The sequence below is a fragment of the Sciurus vulgaris genome (assembly GCF_902686455.1).
Source record: "Sciurus vulgaris genome assembly, chromosome: 18".
NCBI lineage: Eukaryota > Metazoa > Chordata > Mammalia > Rodentia > Sciuridae > Sciurus > Sciurus vulgaris.
The window spans coordinates 31,467,396-31,488,707 of record NC_136479.1 but is presented as its reverse complement, the minus strand read 5'-3'; the positions used below and the strand labels follow the sequence as shown (position 1 = coordinate 31,488,707).

Here is a 21,312-nt window from a genome sequence, read left to right as displayed (position 1 = left end):
GACCATCCCTGAAGAAAGAAATGAGTCCCTAGAAAAATGGTCACATAGATTTAGTCATTCCACAATTTACTTCAAAACACTGGGTCGTACACAATAACTACATCTGTGAACAAAATGGTGATATCAACAAAGAAACTTTTAAAAAGGATCATACATGGGCCGGGGAGATAGCTCAGTTGGTAGAGTGCCTGCCTTGCAAGCACAAGGCCCTGGGTTTGATCCCCAGCACCGCAAAAAAAAAAACAAAAACCAAAAAACAACAACAAGAAAGGACTATACAGAAATTCTGGAGCTGAAAATTACAATAATAGGGTTGTGAAATCACTACGGGCTCAAAAGCAGTTTTGAACCAGCAGGAGGGAGAACCAGTGAGCTCCAAGATGAGGATTCATTTGAAATCACCAAGGAGGAGAGCAAAAGGAAGCAGGGATGAAAACAAAGCGGGCAGCGCCCAAGGGTTTATGGGACACCATCAACCAACAACACACCATGGACGTCTCTGAAGGGGAGAGAGAAATCACCATCCCCAAATTATCTAGGAAAGACTTGGCTCAAATAAGATAATCCCAAAGAGACCCCACCAAGACACATGATGATCCAACTGCTGGAGGACAAAGAGGAAACTTTGAAAGCAAGAGCAAGAGAGGAGCAATTCACCCCACAGGAGGAATCGACAAGATTATGAAGATTTTTCAACAGAAACCTTGAAGGCCAGAGGCAGTGGAAGCTGAAGGAAAGACTGTGGGCTGAGAATTCTCTGCCAACAGAGAACAAAACTGTTCTTCAACATGAGGGGGAAAGCAGGTGCTGGTGCCCATGCCTGCAATCCCAGTGACTTCCAGGCTGGCAAGTTCAAGGCCAGCCTCAGCAAATGAGCAAGACTTTATCAAAATAAAGAATAAAAAGGACTGGCATGTGGCTCAGCAGTTACAGCACTCCTGGGTTTAAAATCAAGTACAAAATATATTAAAAATAAAAAATAAAAAAAGATTTGCACAATAAACACTATCAAGAGTGAAAAGGTGGCCCATGTAAGTCACATATCTGTAAAAGAGTCATACCTAAGCTATGTGAAGAACTATAACTCAACAATGATCCAACTTAAAAATGGGCAAAAGACTACAACAGACACTTCTACATAGCAGATATACCACTGGCTAATAAGCACATGAAAAGTCGTTCAACATCACTCATTGCGGAAATGCAAATCAAAACCACTGGAAATACCATTCCATGCCCATTAGGATACCTCCTTTAAAAAAAAAAAAAAAAAAAAAATCAAGCCAGGCACAGTGGAGCACACCTATAATCTCAGTAATTTGGGAGGCAGATGCAGGAGAATCTCAAGTTCAAGGCCAGCCCGGGCACTTAGTGAGACCCTGGCTTTAAGAAAAAATAAATAAATAAAAGAAGAGGCTGGGTGCCAAAACACATGCCTGCAATCCCAGCTGCTTGGGAGGCTGAGGCAGGAGGACTGAGTTTAAAGCCAGCCTCAGCAATGGTGAGGTGTTGAGCAACTCGGTGAGACCCTGTCTCTAAATAAAACACATAACAGGGCTGAGGATGTGGCTCAATGGCAAAGTGCTCCTGGGTTTAATCCCCAGAACAACATAAACAAACAAAGAACAAACAGAAACCAGAAAGTAACTGTTGACAAAGGTGTGGAGAAACTAGAAATCTCACGTATTCCCAGAGGGACTGTGAAGGGCGCAGCTGCTGTGGACAATACTATAAGGCAGGGTCAGCAAACTCACAAACAGGATGACTACATGATAATGCAATCCCACTTCTGTGTTCAGAACCACAAGAATTAGAAGTTGGGACTTGAACAAAAGTGCCTACCTATGTCTCTAGGAGCCTCATGCACAGTGGACAAGGATGGAAGCAACCCAAGTGTCCACTGATGATGACAAAATGAAACGTGCCTTAAGCAGCCAATGGACGCTACGCAGCTTTTCAAAACAGAACCTTCGATGCGGTAAGGTGGATGAATGCTGAGGAGTTACGTTGAGTGAAACAGGTCAGCCACCAGAAAGACCAGAAAGAACAGTGTATGACTCTACTTCACGAGGTCCCCAGGGTAGTCAAGTGACGTGACAGAAAGCAGAACAGTGGTGGTGAGGAGCTAGGCTGGGAGGACAGGGTTCCAGGGCTTCAGGTGGGAAGAGGAGAAGGTCCTGGAGGGGGCTTGGCCAGGCTTCATGCCTGGAATGGACGCTCGGAGGGTCAAGGTGATGGACTCTATCATGTCTGTTTCATCACTAAACCCAAAAAACCTAGCGATACCTCAAAATGGTGGTTGATAACCCTTAGAACACACGTGGGCCTGTGACCAAGCCCTTTACTGGGAGTCCAGCTGGGTGGGCAGCCTCGCGAGGGCCCTGTGCCCATGCTGGGCGAGGAAGTCGGCTCGTGGTCCCAAGGCGCTGGCTCTAGACTGTCCTTGCTCTTCCCTCTTCATGTGGCCCAGAAGATGCTTCGCTGGGGAGACTCCTGTCCTGGCCGTGGTTTGAATACTACCTGGGGCACAGTTGGCTGAGCCTGGCAAGGAACCCCGGGGCTCTTTCTCAGGACACTCTGGCCCTTCGAGGCAGGAAGCAGATGTTCCTGCCCCCTGCAGCCCTACTCCTCTCACAGCAGGTTCAGTGAGGGCAAAGGGCGACAACGATGGTGGCTTCTGCCTGCTGCAGAGCGAGGACTGTGGGAGGGCACCTACCCTGCTCAGGCCCGATACTGACACCAGGACACCCATGAGTCACCAGTCTTCAGGCACAGCCCCTGTTGCTCCAAGATCCAAGACATGGTCTCATAAAGAGCTCTCTCCAAGAACAGGGGAATGAAAATCAGCTGCAAAGGAAGAAGGGGAGAGTCCAGTCGGATGGGCAGACCCTGGCCTGCCTCAGCCTGCCTTCCAGGGTGCAGCCTGGGAACTGGAGGAGGTTCAATCCTGGCTTCACTCTTCGCTCTGGGACCTTGAACAAGGTACTCACCCTCTCCGTGAGCTGGAAATCCACCTATCTCCTGAGGACTGGGAACCAATAAAGACTCCAGAGCAGCTGCTGCCCCACTGCTGCAGAGGAGCCTGCCTCCAGGCATGACCCAGCTGTGACAGGCAGCCATGTTCCCCAGACTTGACTGCAGGGGAAGTGGAGTAAACTCAGCCTCAGGCAGACCCCAAGCCAACCAGCATCACCAGGGAAGAAAAGGAATGCTGGGAGAGTCCAGAGCCCAGGGAAGGGGGCCTGCTGACCTGGTCCACGAGTCACCCCCGGGGTCGCTTTCCTCGTGGAAGCCTAGCACTTCAGCAGGAAGCCCTCTGTGACGCAGCATGTGAGTGCGGCCTGTTCCCTCTGTCCTGTGGTGTCATGACCTGTGCTTGAAACTGTCCCATGTTCGCCAGGTCAGGGGCTCTGTGCTCTGTCCATGCTGCTGCCCTGGAGGGACGGGCCTGGTCAGGTTCACATTTGACGGAGGCACTCGGCTGGTAGAACTGAGCACACACGCAATGCTCCAAGTTGAGGTCTCTGTGAGCTACGGGTGCATCACACAGTGCAGCCATGACACGTGTGAGCTGGGTACGCTGCCACTATCAGGCCCAGACTCCTGTTACCTGCAACCACTGGGTCGCTGAGCCTGCCCAGGCTGCTCGTGCCTCCACCAAGAAGCCACGCCAAGCCACAGCCCACACCGTCTCTGGGCCTCGAGTCCCCAAAGGCTGAGGGATGTTAAGGCAGAGGAAACGACTCACAGAGACACATTTAAACACAAGGACGACAAACCCTTTTATAAAATATTTATTCTAAAAAAATCACACTGTACAAATTTAGAACATTCTCAATGCTCGGATTTATAAAAATGTGAACATAACAAGGCTAAAGGGACAAATTTTCATTGCTGCTGTTTTCTTTTTAAATTAGAAAGGAAAGAATGATTTTTTTCAGGTACAATGATAGTAAGTATCTAGGAGACATCTGAGCGCCAGCAGAAAAGAGCACAAGACCTGCTGCCAACCTGCAGGGTTGGGTCTTCACACTGCCGCATCCACATCTGTGCACTAGGGGGAAGGGCCTTTCCCAGGGCGGAAGCCTCGGCCAGATTCCCAAAGCCCGGGAGGCGTGGCGTGAAAGCTTGTGCTCGATCCCAGCTTCTCCAACACTGGTCTGCACACTGCTGAGGTTCTGCACCAAGGCTCGATGCTGCCCTGGCTCCTCAGTTCAGCTGCTGCTCACGGGGAGGGGTTCCATAAAAAAGAACTCACAAGAGACTCCAGGCCAGGAACCCTGGCTCCTTAAAGAGGCGTTAAGAAAGCTTAGGTCAGTTGGGCTCTGTTGTTTCTAGTAGCCCAGGTGACGATCACAGTGCGGCTTCCAAGACCAAATGTGCCCTCTTTCACACACCATCAGGAAGATAACTGCGACTCAGCAAAACTGCAGGACTGGTGTAAATAAAATTAACAAGGCAGAGAGAGGCCACAAAAGCCAGCAGGCGTGGAGCCCGAGAGGCGCCTTCACATTCCGGGTGGTGGAGCAGCGCGGTCACAGCCACGGGTGCCAGGCAGGGTCCATGCGGCACAGGTTGTCCAGGCTGTTCGCAGCGGCCACCAGGGTGTTCACCTTGCTCTCCCCACCTTCAAACTGGGCCAGGTTGTGCAGGCGGGTCATGATGGCAGTGACAGCTTTCTGCACCAGGGAGACCAGCTGCTGGCTGTCCATGTTCTCGGGCTGCCCGGCGGCTGATAGAGGAGAGGAGGTGTCCTCCTGGGTTTTTTTGTGCCAAGCAATGATCTCGTCCCGGAGCACAGTTTTCAGAATGCCATCCACCTGTGCGAAGGAGAGAAGGAAATGACTCCTGTTCACCAGGAACAACCAGAGGGCAGCTGCACAGCAGGCAAGTGAAGCCAGAGCCTTGGCACCCCAGCCGGGCTGTGTTGGGGCGGAACGTGCCGCCTTGCACCGACCTGCTCGACTCACTGCATCTGCGCTCTGTCGAGCGCTGCCTAGGAGAGAACAGAACAGAAGACCAGCATGCCCCACTTTCCAACAAATGACACGCCATGTGGTGGGGGCGACGGGCACTGTGGAGAGCAGAGCAGGGTAGGACGGGAAGGAGGTCCTCCCAGGAGCACTGTGAGGGGTCACGTCCAAGACCAGAGGAAGTGAGGGTGCTGCAGGAAGAACTGCCAACGAAGCCCTGGGCACTGGGCTGTCTGGTCCGCCTAGAGGGTCGGTGAGAGACTGGCTGCTGCCCAGGTTGCCCTGGGTCTAAGCACGGTCAGGTTGGTAGCTTGGGTCCACCACCAAGGGTGGCCTTGGGAGAGTTACTTAACCCCTGTGCCTCAGTTTTCCCATCATAAGCAGGGTGCAGTGATAAGTTCTGTCCCCACTAAGGTTAGCAAACGCAGTGCAAAGACCAGTGTCCGGCAGGCCCTCTGCAGCCCAGCCTTGTTAGGGGTTGTGGTCAGGGCTTTGGCCTGATTTAAAGGAGGGTCTTGGGAAGAGCGTGGCAAGATCTGGTTCTCGTCTAAAAGGATCACTCCAGCTGCCAGTGGGGAGCCGGGCAAAGGTGACAGGCTGACCAGGTGGAGTCTAACCCCAGCCCACAGGTTACCCTGATGTCAGCAGAAGGTGATTTTAGCAGAGAGCCACATGGCTCACACCAGGGCCTGCATCAGAGCTTGACTTAAAGGCACTCGCTAAATTTAGACTGTAAGAAATCAGCCAGAGTTTAGAGAAGTTCCAGTTTCCTCCCAGGAAACCACTGTCTGCAAATTCCCAGGGTGGTGACAGGCCCCTGTGGTGGAGAGCCTTCTTACTGACCTTTCAAATGAAATGCCATCTAGGGATTATGCTATGGCGGTTTCCAGAAGTGTGACATTTTGACCTGAGCGAGAGTTTCCTGGTCCAGGCCTGTTCAACCACGCACTGCATTCACCTCATCATGACAAACTCTTCTCCTGGAGCAGCCCAGGGGCCTGGCACCTTCACTCAGTCACGCAGGTGAGTCACTACATCCCAGAACAGCACTCTACACTGACGGTGTGCAAGGTGGAACATTAGTTAGGGCAGGGTGTGTGTGAAGTAAAGTACTTTAAAGCCGTCTCTGAGCACGTGCCTTCTGGACAGCAGCGAGTTCTGAACCCTCCCTGATGGATGCTGCTAAAGGGGTGAGGGAGTAAAAAAGAACAAGCACAACTGTACTGGGCTCAGTCTCCACTACACACACACACACACACACACATATATATACATATATTGGTACCAGGGATTGAACTCAGGGACACTTGACAACTGAGCCACATCCCCAACCCTATTTTGTATTTTATTTAGAGACAGGGTCTCACTGAGTTGTTTAGGGCCTCATTTTTTGCTGGCTTTGAACTTGTGATCCTCCTGCCTCAGCCTCCAGAGCCTCTGGGATTACAGGCGTGCGCCGTGGTGCCCGGCTCAGCCTCTACTATTAAGAGAAGCAGAGCCCTCGGGTGAGCTTCTGGACATGCTCCATCAGAAGGCATGGACTTCAAGTGCAGTCTGCACTGCCCCTGGCAGCTCCTGGACCTCTGGCTATCTCTGTGCTGCCCGAGCCTCAGATCCCCACTTTTACATGTGCTGGGGGAGAATGGAGAGAACCCACTGAAGCAGCCAGTGCACCGCTGGACACAGGGACAGCACCCTGGAAATGGCAGATTTGGCTGCTGTCCTGTCACCATGGGCAGAGCTGCCACTCTCAGGTGGCTTCACGCTTAGCAGGGTGCCCAGGGAATCCCGCTACCTGGGAGTCTGAGCGTGCCTGCATTGCACCTCAGCTCAGCCTCACTCCAGCCCCAGGAAAGCAGGCGCCATCCCACAGAGAAGCCTCTGCCCTTCCAAGTCAGGAGGGTGTGCCAAGAGGGAAAAGAGGGTTCCTGCACCAAAGTGACAGGCAGCAGTAATAGCTGGGGAAACCACCCAACAGAGGACACTAGGTTGCTTTTTGCAAACTGAGATCGTTGACATCCTAAATACTTCTGCACAGGGAATGTTGCAGGGCCCCTTTCCACAGCATTCCACCTCAGCATTCTGTCCACTTGTTACCAGCTCAGCAGGTGCTGTAAGGCCTGTGCTTCTCACAGGACGACACCATGACCCACCTTGAAGTTTGGCTGGGCGAAGCACCGTGCAACAGCAATCATGGAGGCAGTCAACGGGCCAGAGACGCCGATGGTGGTCAGAAACTCAGAAATGTTGGGTGTGAGGCGGAAAGGGACAGGACGGTTGGCATCTAAGTCCCCGGTTGCATCATTTATATCAAATCGAAAGTAGGCAACATTCAGCTTGCCAGTGTCCTGCATTTCACAGGAGGAGATGCATTAGGGACTCAGCAGCAGAATGGAGAAGTTGAAAGAAGAGGGTCTGGCTGTTCACGCCAAGTTACCTGAGCGATCTGCAGCATCTCTGGGTTCAGTCTATTTAAATGCAAGACGAACTCTGCAAAGCCAATCAGGGCAAGCTGGATGGTGAACATCTTCCTGAAGGTCCAGTAGTCCGTGGCATTGGGGAACGTGTGCAGGGCCCACTCTTTCAGCATGCTGCGGGGCACCATGTTGCTCTGCACCTCCTTGAGAATGTCTCGAAGGACCTGAAACACATCACTTCATGACTCTTCTTTTTTCCTCTACAAATTTCAACTGTTTACTTATACTAAGCACCAGTAAAGGATTTTACTGCCAATGTTATTTGACTAAACACAAGAATGTACAAGATTGTTCAATTTCCCTCTGGGGCTCAATGTTGTGTGCTCCTAAGAGCCAATGGAACTGTCTAAATAAAAGTTTTAGTTATGTGATGTGTGGTTATGTCTACCAGAAAGGAAGGTAGCTATCTGAAAATGATCTCCACCCAGGCCAACTACAGAATATACCAGGCCATTAACAAGAACAAAATAGCTGGACCTCGACTACACCTCTCCAACTCAAAGATGATTACAGCACAAACAGCATAAACCAAAGAGCTAGTCTAAAAATAGCAAGCAGGTGTTATGCAACACTATAACTGAATTTCATCCTGGAAGACTCACAAAAGAGGACTTCAAGCCTCACAAACTTAGAGAAGGCCTCAGGCACTTACTGAGTTAATTTAATCCCTTTAGACCAACGAGCAGAGGCACACCATCTATTCTGGGCTGCCATGTGCTCTGATGCAGGACCTAAGCACCGAACCCCACCATCCACACCTGCTCATCTGAAGCGGGAAGATACATTCCCAAGGCTGCAGAGCAGGGGCTTCCAAAGCTTGTTCCTGAAGCAACAAGAAAGCTGGGAAAGTCAAAACCATTTTTAGGACTCAGGAAATTGAAGACTCCTAATAGTCAGGGGAACTCCTATGCAGGAAAACAGGCCGAGTCCTTATAACAACAGTGAGATTGGTGGCAATTTAATCTCCCTCACTACCCTGTCCTCCCTATCCCTCTGGTGACCGGGAGAGCCAAGAGCCACATGACCAGGCTGGCTGTGAAAACCAGCAATCTGAAGACCCTCACGTGGGGAAAATGGGTTTGGTGACTCCTCAAAAAGCCTTGCCCCAGAGAACTGCCTCTGTCTGAACCGTCTGGAGACTAACTGCAAAGAGCTCCATTCATGGCGCTTGTCGCCACCTCACCAAACCCCAAGCTCCCTCAGGGAGGACATATCTAAAGTGCATCTGAAAAAAGTCAATGACAACTGTTCAGTGTCGTAGGCGGCAGAGGAAAAGACACCAGCGAGAACCCACAGAGACTGGCCAAGCAGAAGAGCAGGGATTGGGAACCTGGAGGGCCATGTGTGTGCTCATCAAAGACCTCAGAAGGCCGAGGTGCCCCTCTGTGGACCTGAGACTATACAAGCAGGAAGTGAGGCAAAGGCAGAGGTGTGAACGCTGAACCTTGGTGAGGCAGGTCCTCACACAGACAGACAGACAGACACACACCCCAAAAGGATGCAAATCAGTTTAAGACATTTAATAAAATCTCCAAAAAGTCACTAAAGTCCACATGTTATAGCTAGACATGGTGGCACATGCCCGTAACCCCAGTGATTGAGAAGGCTGAGGTAGGAAGATCAAGCTCAAGGCCAGCCTCGGTGACTTAGCAAGACCCTCTCTCAAACTAAAAAGGCTGGGATGCGGCTCAATGGTAGAGTGCCCCTGGGTTCAAAGCCCAGTACCAATCCCTCAGCCCCACAAAAAACCCATGTATTACAGAATTCCATGTCCAGCATAGGCAAATTCAGAGGCAGAAAGGTCTGTGGTCCCCAGGGCTGGGAGGACAGAAGAAAAGGGAGGATGAGCAGTGGGTGGAGGTGTTTTGGCACCTGCACACTCTGAACACTCTAGGAGCACTGGAACATGAACTCTGACGGTGAACGTCATGGTACGTGAATTATATCTCAGCAAAGGTGTTGCTGCAAATGAAAGATGAAGGAGCAGAGTAAGCAAAACAAAGCAGGCACAGAGCAGGAAGCGCACGCCAAGCTGGGTCACTCCACGCTGTCGGCGTCTGGCTCAGCAGGACCCATGCAGCACTTTTCTTTTGATATTGGGATTTAACCAGGCCCTTTTTATTTTCTATTTTGAGATTTTTGAGGGGCTGGGATTACAAGCATGCACCGCCATGCCTGGCTCATGTAGCATTTTTAAGATGGACCAACATCAGCTTGGTTGGTTACAAATGCTGTTTATAAAACAGTTGGAGGCTCTGATGTGAGAGCACATTTGTGGACAGAGGCCACTGGCTTCCACTGCCAACAGTAAGTGATCCACTCCTCTCCCATAAATACCTCCAAACGATCTCCAGTCCACAGAATGACCAAGCTATGACCTGTGTCACAAAAACCTCCCTGGTACCAGTTCACAAAGGAGGCTACAGTTCTGTCCACAGAGGTCAATCAGAAAACAGGGATCTGTTCCCTCTGCCTGCACAAAGGTGGGATGCTGTCCCAGACCCCACCTGGACCACCCGGAGCCCTGCCTGTATGCTAGGCCCTGCCATGGAGGTCAAACACACAGCTGTGGGCGCACTCTGCCTAAACAAAACCAAGGGCTCCAGGACACAGCCAGATTGAAATGAGCCCCCAGGCAACACAACATTCGTGGCTTCCACTGGTTGGCCTCACTCTGCAGTATGCACAAGTACCACATGGCACGCAGGAGAGGCCAAAATGGCTGCCTCTGGGTGTACCTCCCAAGCCTAGACTAAAATCTCCTGAGGCAAGGGCAAAAACCTGGCAACGAGGAAAGGGCCTGCTGTCCTGGAGGGGGATTGCAGGTGAGGGGATCTAGGACCCCTATGGTTCGCCTGACATCCTGCCCCAAGGCAAGTTGGACAGCTGGGATCCATATTTCAGAGTTTGGCACTTTCAGTATTTTAGAAAACACGTATAGTAGAGAGAGACATATCACCTAACACCCCAAGAACACACCAGGGGCTGCCAACGGTTAAGTGGATAAACAGAGACAACAAATGGTTCACCTTAGTTAAGATCAGAGCCAAGTGCCAAGTGAGGTGGACGTAAATTGATTTTTTAAATTCTAGTTTCAGAGTTTTGTAAGTAAAGGAGGTCAATACTCTCTTGAGGAGAACTTACCTCTAACTGGTCACAACAAACCCTCTGCAGAAATGTCCCTCATTAGGGTCACTGGCTGACTTCTACCATCTCCTAAGTCTAATGAGGTTACCTTAATGAGAGAAGTACCCCTCAAAGAATCCCCACCGAATTCCTCATTGGCCAGGGCTCGGGCAGCAGCATGGCCTCTTGCCTGGCCTGCGTGGTACCTGGTGGCTGGCCTGGGTCCCCCGTGCCTGCACTGTGGCCAGCCTGTCGTAGTAACGGGAAATGGGGTTGTCATGCTCAATGCCCTTCTTGGCACAGCGCTGCTTATAAATCTCCACGAGGGAAAGCGAAGAGGGGTTGTCTTCCACAAGGCGCATCTGCGGGGACACAGCGACCACCCGGGGAACTGGGGAAGAGAAATGGGGCAGGTTGAGAGGGAAGAACCCCAGGATGGCACTCAACCCCACCTCCTGGCACTGGGTGAGGGCAGGAAGAATACGGGGTCACACCCACGTGCTCAGCAGATAGCACAAAGCTCAGTCTGCACTAGGCAATTGTCACCCTGTGCTCACAAACAGGTTCCTCAGAGGCGATCTCTAAAAACACAAAGCACTGACTGGTGCTCACTCTTCAGATGCCTTCCCCAGCGGGAGGCCACAGAAGAACCAGCCCTCTGCTCAAAGGCACCTTGCTACCTCACCTTCCTGGGCTAGAAAGGCTGCGCTCAGCTCTGGATACTCAGGTAAATAAACCCGAGATACTCACTCAGGTTGTTTTCTGTGTTCTATGGTTCAGATAAGCCTCACAGGGCTGCTTGTGGGTTAAATGAGAAAATACTTTAAGATATTAGATTAAGTTATTAAGGTATTTGGTCAAATAGAGTTGGAAGCAGCTCAAAGATTCCAAAAGAGAAAGAGGTCATTCCAGAAGATAGTATCAAGGTCCAGACTGCCCAGTGTGGGCCCATGGTGGCCTGTGCTGGAGCTGCTGAGAAGGCAGGCAGGAGCAGTGTCCTGTTTTGGCCCTAGTCTGTGTCCAGGCCACCGAGACAACACAGGCAATTCTGATTTCTGATGAACAAAGCTGGCTGATTCAGTCTACCATCAGCTAAACCACAGCTGTTGGCTTGCTGCCCTGGCTTCAGTCCATGAAAAAATTCCAAGATGACTCCAGGCACAAGCTTGACTGTCACTCAGTGCTAACTAGAGTGGGTAGAAGAAACAGAATGCTCTGTACCCCATGGCTACAGACCATGCTGCATCCGTTAGAAAGTACACACTGCCTTCTAAGATGCACTGTGAGCGAGCTTGCCACAGACCTGTTTCTGAATCTACTTCTTATCTTGAGATACTAAACTTAAAGGTCAAGAAGGTTTGGACTACCCCTGGGCTGTCAGGAGAAAGCACCACACAGAACTGGATGCATGCACTCCACGGCTAAAAGGGTGACAACTCAGGTAAAGAAAGAATGCTTGCTGTGGTCGCTTCATGGAGCCTTAACTCAGCACTGAGCCCTCACTTCTCAGGGAGCAGTCTGAAGCTGGAGAGCAGCTGTCCCCGGGCAGGGCCATCAAGACGGCACCTCATCCCGCAGTCATTTTCTCAGTGCAGTCTGGAAGCTTCCCTGTGCCCACACACACAAAGAACCTTGGGGGCGGGCCTGAGCCGCTGCACCCTCGGAATGGTTATCAGGGTACCTGTGAAAAACAGGTGCCTCTTGGTGGTTTCCTTCCTCTTCTCCAAGCAGGGGTTCAGCAGGCGCAGCAGCTGCAGCACACGCTCCTCCCTCCGTGACTCCGTGAGGCAGGCATCGTTCATGACCAGGTAGGGGTAGATCTTGCCGTTGTGCCCGCGGATGTACAGTCTGCGGGCAGCCGTGTTGTGCTTCTGCACAATTTCCACCCTGGGCATAAACCTAGCAAAGCAAGCAAACAATGAAGCTCGAACTCCAAGTCTTGGTTTCCCAACCTTTTCTTGGGAAGAAAACAGAGTATTCAAGATGGTCACAGAGAAGCAGGTTGTACAGTTCCACAGTCACGAATGATTCATCTGCACCCATCCCACCCGACAAGGTATGGAGATGGACCAAAGTTCCACACCACAGTGGGCACCGTGGAAGTCAGGGAGGAGGGATGGCCAGATAGGACACAAAGATATTAAAATGAAACGAAGTTCTGGGTTTACGGAAAAGCAGAGCACTGTGTCGAATCTAGCAATAAATACACACCACCACCACCACTACTGACGGAGCCCTCTTTAACAGCTTATGTCCCGAGTGAGACGCGGCACACTCTAGTAAATGCTACAACTGTCCAATTCTGCTTTGACTATTGTGTGTGGAGAGTTTATAAAAGCCTGGGAAACTGTCTTTTGTCAGATGGTATGATGATTCAGAAAAGGTTCCCTGGAAAGCAACCCAACATTCACTCAGGACATGTAACTTACGAGTCAGATCAAGATCTTTAAGGTACCCACTTAATCAACTTCTAGAACAATCATGCCTTCTCCCAATCCAGGGAATCAATGTCTGAGATCCTGCCTGGAGCCCACCTTGGAGCCCCCTCCAAATGCCAGGTCACACGCACTCACCGAGCTATCTTAATGTAATAATGTGTCGGTTTCGGCATCAGAAATTCCCCAGGAATTTCTACTTCAGCTGTTTGTGCTGAGAAATTGCTTAGAAATCGGCACTTTTCTTCTATGAGGAAGAATTTTGGAAGTTGCTTTGTTTTAGCCTCTAAGATTTTGATCCACTTTTTCAATTTAGAAATGAGATTATGAAGTTTCATGGATCCTGGAACACTGAAGTCAAAATCTGCAAAATAAAACATGATTAAAAACATTTTAATCATCACTACAAAATTACCACTCAAGCACCTACAATTACAGGAGGCATTTCCTACATGTGATGAGGAGCACGGTATCCTAAGTCCCACTTGCTCTTCAAAGTGCACAATATGAAGTGAGTGAGCAGCTGTTGTCCAGGACCTCTCACAATGTTGAGGAGGAAGAAAGATAAACCCAACATCAACTGCATCCCCAGTCACAACAGGCTCCTTTCAGAGGGCTGAGGCCACACACAGGCCTAGGGCCCGGGCCCTGCTCTTAGGTCCACCTCAGAACGTGAGGCTTGGAGCCCTCATTAGCAGCCCATGAATATCCATAACAGCTCGGGAGCTCACATCGCCAGGACCTAAGGATCACATCACGAGGGCACACCACCCGAGTACCACCCGAGTATGAGGGTCAATCACACTAAGAAACGAAGGCCCCTGTGACAAAGACAACAGAGTGATTGATGTGACAGCAAGGATGTACCCAGAAGGCACTGAAAGATGAATTTTCAGGATTATGGAAAGAAATCTAAACGACAGAACAGAAAACATTCTCACTTAAGCAATTAAAAAAATCCCTGGGAAAGTGGTGTAGTGGCACACACCTATAATCCCAGTGAGTTGGGAGGCTGAGGAAGGACAGCAAGTTTGAGGCCAGCCTTGACAACTTAGCAAGACCTTATCTTCAAAATAAAAAAATAAAAAGGGCTGGGGACATAGCTCAGTGGTAATGTGCCTCTGGGTTCCCTCCTGCTCAAAAAGAAAAAAAAGAAAAAAAGGGAAAATCCCTAGGTAATGTATTTGTCAGATATTACTGAGACTCAATAAATTCCAATAAGTTCAAATAAATTAAATTGTCCTTTAAAAGCCCTCAGTTTCCTTCCAGATTAGCACCAGTGTTGTGTGTGTGTGAAGTAAGGACCCCAGGGCAGCCATAAGGAGGCACCGTCCTAAGACCCAGTGAAGTGCAGGCTGCATGATGGCCAGAGACTTTCACAGGCCATCTGCCCACAGGAAGGCAAGCGTCTCCCCAGTACCTCCTACCCAAGGGGCCCTCAGACATTCTCCTGCATGCCCACTGGCTTGTGCACCGCCTTCTCTCAGCCCCACTTGGTCAGAGCCTGCTGCAGGCTTGGTCGAGACTGTCTCTCGCCTGCCTCTCCCTTCCTAGAGTGGCTCACAGCTGGAGCTACCAAGTCAGACGGAGGCGAAAGCCCAAGAAAGCGGCTGAAGGGCTAATGGCAGCAGTCTAAGCAGAAACTGGTAAAGACTCAATGGATGCCAAGCATGGGTGGCCAATACGGGCAGGGCTCCAGAGGGTGTGGCTGTCCAAGGGCAGGCCTGCTCTTGCCTCTTCCTGCACCCAGTATCACGGTGAACTTGCCCAAAGTCACCTGCTGGTGCCCAGCAATCAAGTTCAGTAACATTCCACCACATTCTCCACACGGAATGGCCGCCAGGCAGAAAGGTGCTATAGGTGGAGCTCAGCCCACAAGTGACCAAAGGCTGGGGACAAGTTAGCTGTCAGACTGTAATGAAGACAAGACACGGTACGCACATCGCCCTGTCTACCACGTTTCACAGGCCAGCTGGAGAGTGTTGTGGCGCGTTCTGTTGGGTGGTGTGTAGCTGGTGGTGTGGTGCAGCACCTCCCAGCTGGGAGTCCCCCAGGTCAGCCCTGGCGCCAGCACTCACTGCTCTGTAGCTTTACACACGTGGACACTTAGCCTCCTGAGGCCTGTTTTTTCACCCATCAACTGGAATGAGAGGGTTCAGCCCACGCTGTAAGGGTCTCTGAGCTAGCACACGTGGGCACTTGGCGTGGGACTTGGTAAATTTCTTCTTATTTATTTTTAGTTGTAGATGGACATGATGCCTTTATTTATTTACCTATTTTTATGTGGCACTGAGGATCGAACCCAGGGCCTTACGCATGCTGGGTGAGTACTCGACCGCTGAGCCACAATTCCAGCTGAGACCTGGCAATTCTATTAGCCCAGTCCTCACTGCCCCTGCATGAACTTGACTGGGTTCAAGCACAGCCAGTTTCACTAGAGTCAATGTGTTTACTTGTGCATGTGCTCCCGCCACATGGCATTTTTCCCCGGCTTCCTTTTCTTTCTGTTTTTTTGGGGGGAGGCCAGGCCTGGTGATCATCCCAGCGTCTCAGCGTGTACTCCACCATTGAGTTACACCTCCGCAGCTGATTCTCCTCTCATTTTAAGCACTGTCAAGTCCTTTCTCAGAATTCCTCACAGGGCCACGATTTCACACAAACAGGTGGCCAGAGAGGCTGGCACATGCTAGGGCAAGACAATGAGACTCCTCAGCGGAGCTGGACAGGCTCTGCCATCCAGACCTGGGCAGCTTTGCACAGGGGCTGTTCCTTTTCCTCTAGATCAAGAAGGAGCTGTTGGGCTGGTGTGTCTGGTCTACTCCTTACAAACTGCCATGCAGAATGACCACGGACTTACAGCAGGTTGCAAAGAAACACACAGGAAGGCCCAGCCCCTCCTCCTATGCCAATACCCTGTACAACCACAGTTCCATGCAGAACTCAGTGACACTGGAATAGTCCACCGAGCTGACACAGCTCACTGGTTATACGTGTGTGTGTGTGTGTGTGTGTGTGTGTGTGTTGGGGGGGGGCATGTCCTGTGACTTCCTGTGTGACCTCTGACCTCCACTACCGTGAAGATGCTCAACTGTGCTATCAGGTCCCCCTCTGCTATCCCTTGATAGCCACACCCACTCCTCAATCCCTGACACCTGCCCACCACTAATTTTTTTACCCATCTCTATAATTATTTCACAAATACTTCATAAATTAAAACCATGCAGTATGTATCCTTTTGAGATTGCCTTCTTGTACTTGGCGTAATTTCTTTGAGGATCATTCAAGTTGCTGCATGCATCAATTGAGTCCTTTCTATTTTTCCTGAGAATGGATGAACTATACTTTGTTATTCCATTCAAGAAGGGGGTATGGGTGGTTTCCAGTTTGGGGCCATTAGAAATAAAATGGCTATGAATATTTGTGCACAAGTTCCTATGTGAAAAGACACTTTCCCTTCTCTGGAATAAACCAATACACTGTTCCTAAACTTTCTTTCATCTTTTTATGGGCATCTGAGACTAGAACACATTCCAGAAAAGGAGTAAGAACTGAGGTCAGAAATGGCCTCCCCAGGAGCAGGGCGATGGCAGGGGGGAGCTCTTGATCTAAACAGCTGAAACATCCGCGGTTTGCAGTGGGCTGGAAGCTTCATAAGTCAACTTCTTTTGAATTTCAGGTTTTTTGAATTTACTTCAAAATCCATTTGCTTCATCCCGTTTTTAATTCTTTATTTCAGACTGTATTTGATGAAATGATGTGATATTTTAAGATAAAGACATACTGAATATCATTTCTTTTAAGTAAAATATCGTTTCCACAAAACTTTCATCCCAGATGCTTCCTTTTTCAGAGAAAAGGGAAGGTACCACACGAACTTCACTAAGGCAAAAATCAAGATGATGAAAGCTCCCAGCAGGAAAGGCAGAAGGACAGGACTTATCCTTGATTTTCCAAAGTGCACTCTCCCTGGTGTAGGTTCACAAGGTAGGCCATTACCTCAAATGCCCAACCTACACACCAAGAGCAGGAGGAGCCCAGCCCCGGGGACTGTCTGAAGTGATGATAGGGTATGTGCTGCACTCCAGTGCATTCCGAGTAAGTCACGGCTATCCCTGCAAAATCTCCTTTATAAGTAATGGGATATTTTCTTTTACATTATTTCAATCTACATTTATATGTGTGCGTATATCCTCAACTATATTCTCTAAGATACATACAATGAGTCTTTTACTTTATCTGGGGTTACTTTTATCTGTAGCTCAGTGCTAGAGCACTTGCCGAGCAGTATGAGGCCCTGGGTTTGATCCCTAGCATAGGACATTTATGTTAATCTATCAATGAAGAAACACTGTTTTAAACAGCTATAACAACAGTAATGATCAATCAGAAATGTTTTGTTTAACTCTGGAAAGCTATGTAAGACAAACCGTGCTTTCACATGAAGATCACTCATGCCTATAGAAGTCTTGGGGTGGCTAAAGTGACTTGTCTGGAACTAGGCACTAAAGCAACACAGAGTGTGGGCACATAGGATGGCATTTACGTGTGTGCAAAAGCACGGATGAGAATGCACTGGGGGGACACAGGGTGGGTGGAAAGGGTCTCCCATTTGACAGATGAAGACACCTGGCTACAGGAAACTGGATGTGTTCTCATCAGATCACACAGTAAGGGGCAGAGCCAGAACTCAAACTCCTCTGAGCCTAGGGAAATGTACTCATTTGAACTTGGGACAAGTAATGAAAACACAATCCCTCAGGTGCTCTGCCATCAGTCCAGTTTGTACTCGTCACTACAAGTCCTGCACATTTAGATCTGACTACTTCACTCTAATCTGTTTTCCACCAAAACCAAGTGGGTAAGGGTCAAAGGAGGCAAGAGGGTTTGGTCTGAAAATCTCCCATTTTCTAACCCCTGTCTCAGAGCTCCAAGTCTTGGACCTTCTGTAGCAAGAAGGATGTGCATGTAGTTTCTCGTTGGTGAGAGTCATGGGTTCCTCATGTTCTGAAGTCTATGTTTTTAAACAGTCAAACCAGTACACTCAGTGATAAGAAAATGAATGAATACAACTAGTTGAGATGTTAAAGACCAAGGAAAAATAGAAAGTTTACTAGGGAAAGGAGAGTGAGACTCACCTGTTGTGAACTGGCCCTTCAGCTTCTGGAAGACAGGGTCCTGAGCTGTGGCCTGTGCCCGCCGGGCCAGGGACTCAGAAGCGGCACTGGAGAACATGGTTGAGACATTGGACACATTCTCCAGACCCACTCCAAACGTGCTCACCAACTTCTTGACAAAATTGAGAGTGTGGGGGGTGATTTTGGCATCGGACACTGCTCCACTTTTCTCAAAGGCGACAGAGTAACATTTTGCCAGGCCCTGTTGGAGTTGTCTGAGCACCTAGAGGGAGAGGGGCCAGAGATCATCAACCAAGCAGAGCAACTAGACAGTCCAAAGTGGCTGTCACACACAGCTCCCTGCCCCAGGGTTATTTCTGCACCCACCCCACACTGGCCCCCGTAGGTACGAATCAGTGTGTGCAGAACAGATGGAAGACCTGTGTTTACAGCACTGTGAGCTGCGGGGCAGGGGGTTTGTTTCGCTTTGTTTTTCGTTTTTAACCCATGGGGTAAGGGCTCTGAACACTCAAACAACAAACAACAAAAACCAGAAACCTCCACTTTTTCAGGACATGCACATACCTGCCTCCCGGTCAACCATGAAAACCTGGTTTTCAGGCAGTTTGTTCAGGCATAGTTCCACTATGCTCGCCTGCACACACAGAGCTTGCTCATGAATTCCAGCTAGCCCCAGGACCCAACTAGGTGAATCCCTAGCCAGTAAAGTGTGTGTGATTTTATCAGCAGCTTAGACAAACCTCAAGGAGGTGGCCCAGCTGCCGAAGAGACCCCGGAAGAACCGAGTTCTGTTTCTGGAAATTAGAACTGCCTGCTGCCTATACCACCACACTTGCTCACACAGCTGCCACCAGGTCACCAGTGGCACTTAAGTAACTGAGTCATTGAAGTAGAAAAAGCAGCTATTTTAAAAGCAAGAAATGGCTTTCTCATTTTCATCCTTTTCTTCTAAAGTCTTCTGCTTCAAATATTTGAGGCTGTACTAGTGTGCAGAGATTAACATTCATCGGGTCCATGGTTAAATTCAGTAGCAAACATATAAGCTGACCAGGCAGCTAAATCTGAAGATCATGAGATGACCACAGAAGCATACAGAGTGATCCATTCCCTCCACAAGTAACCAGCAATTGCAAAATCAGATCCAAATACCTCTTCGTGCCAGTTTTCTCTGAACCAGACCATCTGATCGACGATACCTTCCAGGGAAGACAGAAGAGTGGGGTGGAGCTCTCGCTGCATGTGCATGATTCGGCTGCAGCGCCACATGGGTGCTGTTGCTCTTATGGGCCCTGGATCTGATGCAGAATGGGACTGGTTACCCACTGAACTTGGCTGCTGCTGTCCAGAATCTGAGAGCAACACACACAACGCCATTGTCAGCGCAAAACCGACCAATGCTGAGCTCAGAGCTCTACAGGACCCACCGGTCAAAGGAACACTGGTTCCTGCCGGTGTGGGAACCTCCACGAGACCACTTCCCATGGATGATGGAAAATGCCCTGGTTCTAAGAGAAGCTGTGTCGACTCATTTAGGGACAGAGAACATGGTAATCTACAATCTGGCTTTGGATGGTTTAGAGAAAAGGTCAGTGTGCATGCTGAGTGAGAAGGCCAGCTGACCAGGCTTGCTGGCGAGCCCAGGGACAGCCAGGGTGCTGTGCGTTCCTTTTACCTTCTCCGTAAGCCTGGATGCTTACATAATAAAATTTTGGGACAAATATCCTTTGAGCTTGTTATTAAAGCTCAAAGAATCCAAAAGTAGTTAATAAGCAATTCTCCATTGTTCATCCAGAAAAGACGAACCTGCATTTATAAAATGTCATTTTAAGAAAATACATTTATTTACTGTGAGGAGAAACACGTGGGAACCCTGCACACAGCTGTCTCATGTTAGCTCACTATAGTGAGTCTTGGAATTAAAAACCCTCCATCTTCAGACGACCAAAGCCGGCAGCTGAGAGGCGCTATGCGCCCCTCGCCCTCATCCCACTGCCCTGTAATGCTGCCACGTTCCAGAGAATGAATCACTCACTGCCTTAGGAAGATTTGGTGTTAAAAACACTGTGAAGCAAATGGACCTTTAACTGTTTACAAAGGTACCATGTTGAGTTATCTCTGACATCTTTGGGTTTTTCTTTACATGCTAAGGCTATCCAATGTAGATTAAAGTCTTACATTAGTAGTAAAGTTTTAGAAACAACTAACAAGACAGACACTGATCCTTCTGACACCTGAAGACGTTCCTTCCAACCTACACAACACACATGCAGAGCAACTGACATACTGCTCACGAGGTGCTTTATTACCAAGGTGGAAGGTGACTTTCATAATTCTCTATAGCTAAAAATGTCACAGACCTTTTCTACCTGTGGGTCAGTCGCTCAGATGAACACCCTACCACAATGTAATATTACTGAAAACATCAGGCTTTGACCTCGGGTCCCTGATTAAAGACTGGCTGTGTGTAGGAGGGAGTTGCGGGGCAGGGGAGTGTCCACAGCAGGTGAGACATGGAACACCCCACGGAGCAAGCCCTTCAAAGACCCGGCCAGTCAGCCCCACCCAAGACATACCACTCTTGTAGCGTTCTCGCTGTTCTATTTTGAGGGTCAGGTACAGAGTCCGGATGGGAAAGTAGACAGCTTGGGGGTACACACGTCCAACCTGCTCAAAGATAAGAAGTCAGAAACTGCATGCTGTGCCTTCTGGATGAAGACCATTTATACTGAAAATAACTGATGCTAAGTTAGAAATGGCTTTCTGATCTGCATTTGTTTCTAGGAAGCAAGTTACTGTGTCATTGATCTAATGCACAAAGCCATATTAAACAGCAGGTGAAATATCCTGTTTAGCTTTTAAAGACCCAAAACAGATCAACACACGAACTTCATCAATTTTGTCTAGGGACTGTTCATGTCAGAGAAACTGCTTCTGAGGAAAGCAAAAGATATCAGTTTCTGGATCCCTTTCAGACATAAATACCAGATAGTCATTATATTGGGAATTCACTGTTTGCAATGAATTATTAGTTTATCCCATTATCAAGTAGTTTTTATTCTGTGTAACTGCAAGAAGGAGGACACTGAGAAGTATCTATTTAAGATGAAAGACACCAGCTTTGCCAAAGTGGAATTTTGTGGCCAAGTAGACATTATCACGCTAATCA

General features: G+C 49.3%; 1 protein-coding gene across 9 annotated transcripts in view; it reads right to left on the bottom strand.

The window, feature by feature from the left end:
- Window positions 1-3,779: 3,779 nt before the first annotated feature.
- Window positions 3,780-21,312, bottom strand: part of TRRAP (transformation/transcription domain associated protein) — a 118,833-nt gene continuing 101,300 nt past the window's right edge. For 7 of the 9 annotated variants that reach the window (XM_079121199.1, XM_079121201.1, XM_079121202.1 and 4 more), the window contains 9 exons: window positions 20,720-20,810; window positions 19,296-19,495; window positions 18,147-18,408; window positions 13,150-13,375; window positions 12,258-12,475; window positions 10,783-10,967; window positions 7,411-7,614; window positions 7,127-7,321; window positions 3,780-4,820 (listed from right to left, as the gene is read on the bottom strand). In XM_079121199.1, the coding sequence (XP_078977325.1) occupies window positions 4,536-4,820; window positions 7,127-7,321; window positions 7,411-7,614; window positions 10,783-10,967; window positions 12,258-12,475; window positions 13,150-13,375; window positions 18,147-18,408; window positions 19,296-19,495; window positions 20,720-20,810 (1,866 nt within the window). In that variant the 3' untranslated portion in view covers window positions 3,780-4,535. The remainder of the gene's footprint in view (window positions 4,821-7,126; window positions 7,322-7,410; window positions 7,615-10,782; window positions 10,968-12,257; window positions 12,476-13,149; window positions 13,376-18,146; window positions 18,409-19,295; window positions 19,496-20,719; window positions 20,811-21,312) is intronic. The other 2 variants (XM_079121205.1, XM_079121207.1) reach the window with 1 other exon arrangement.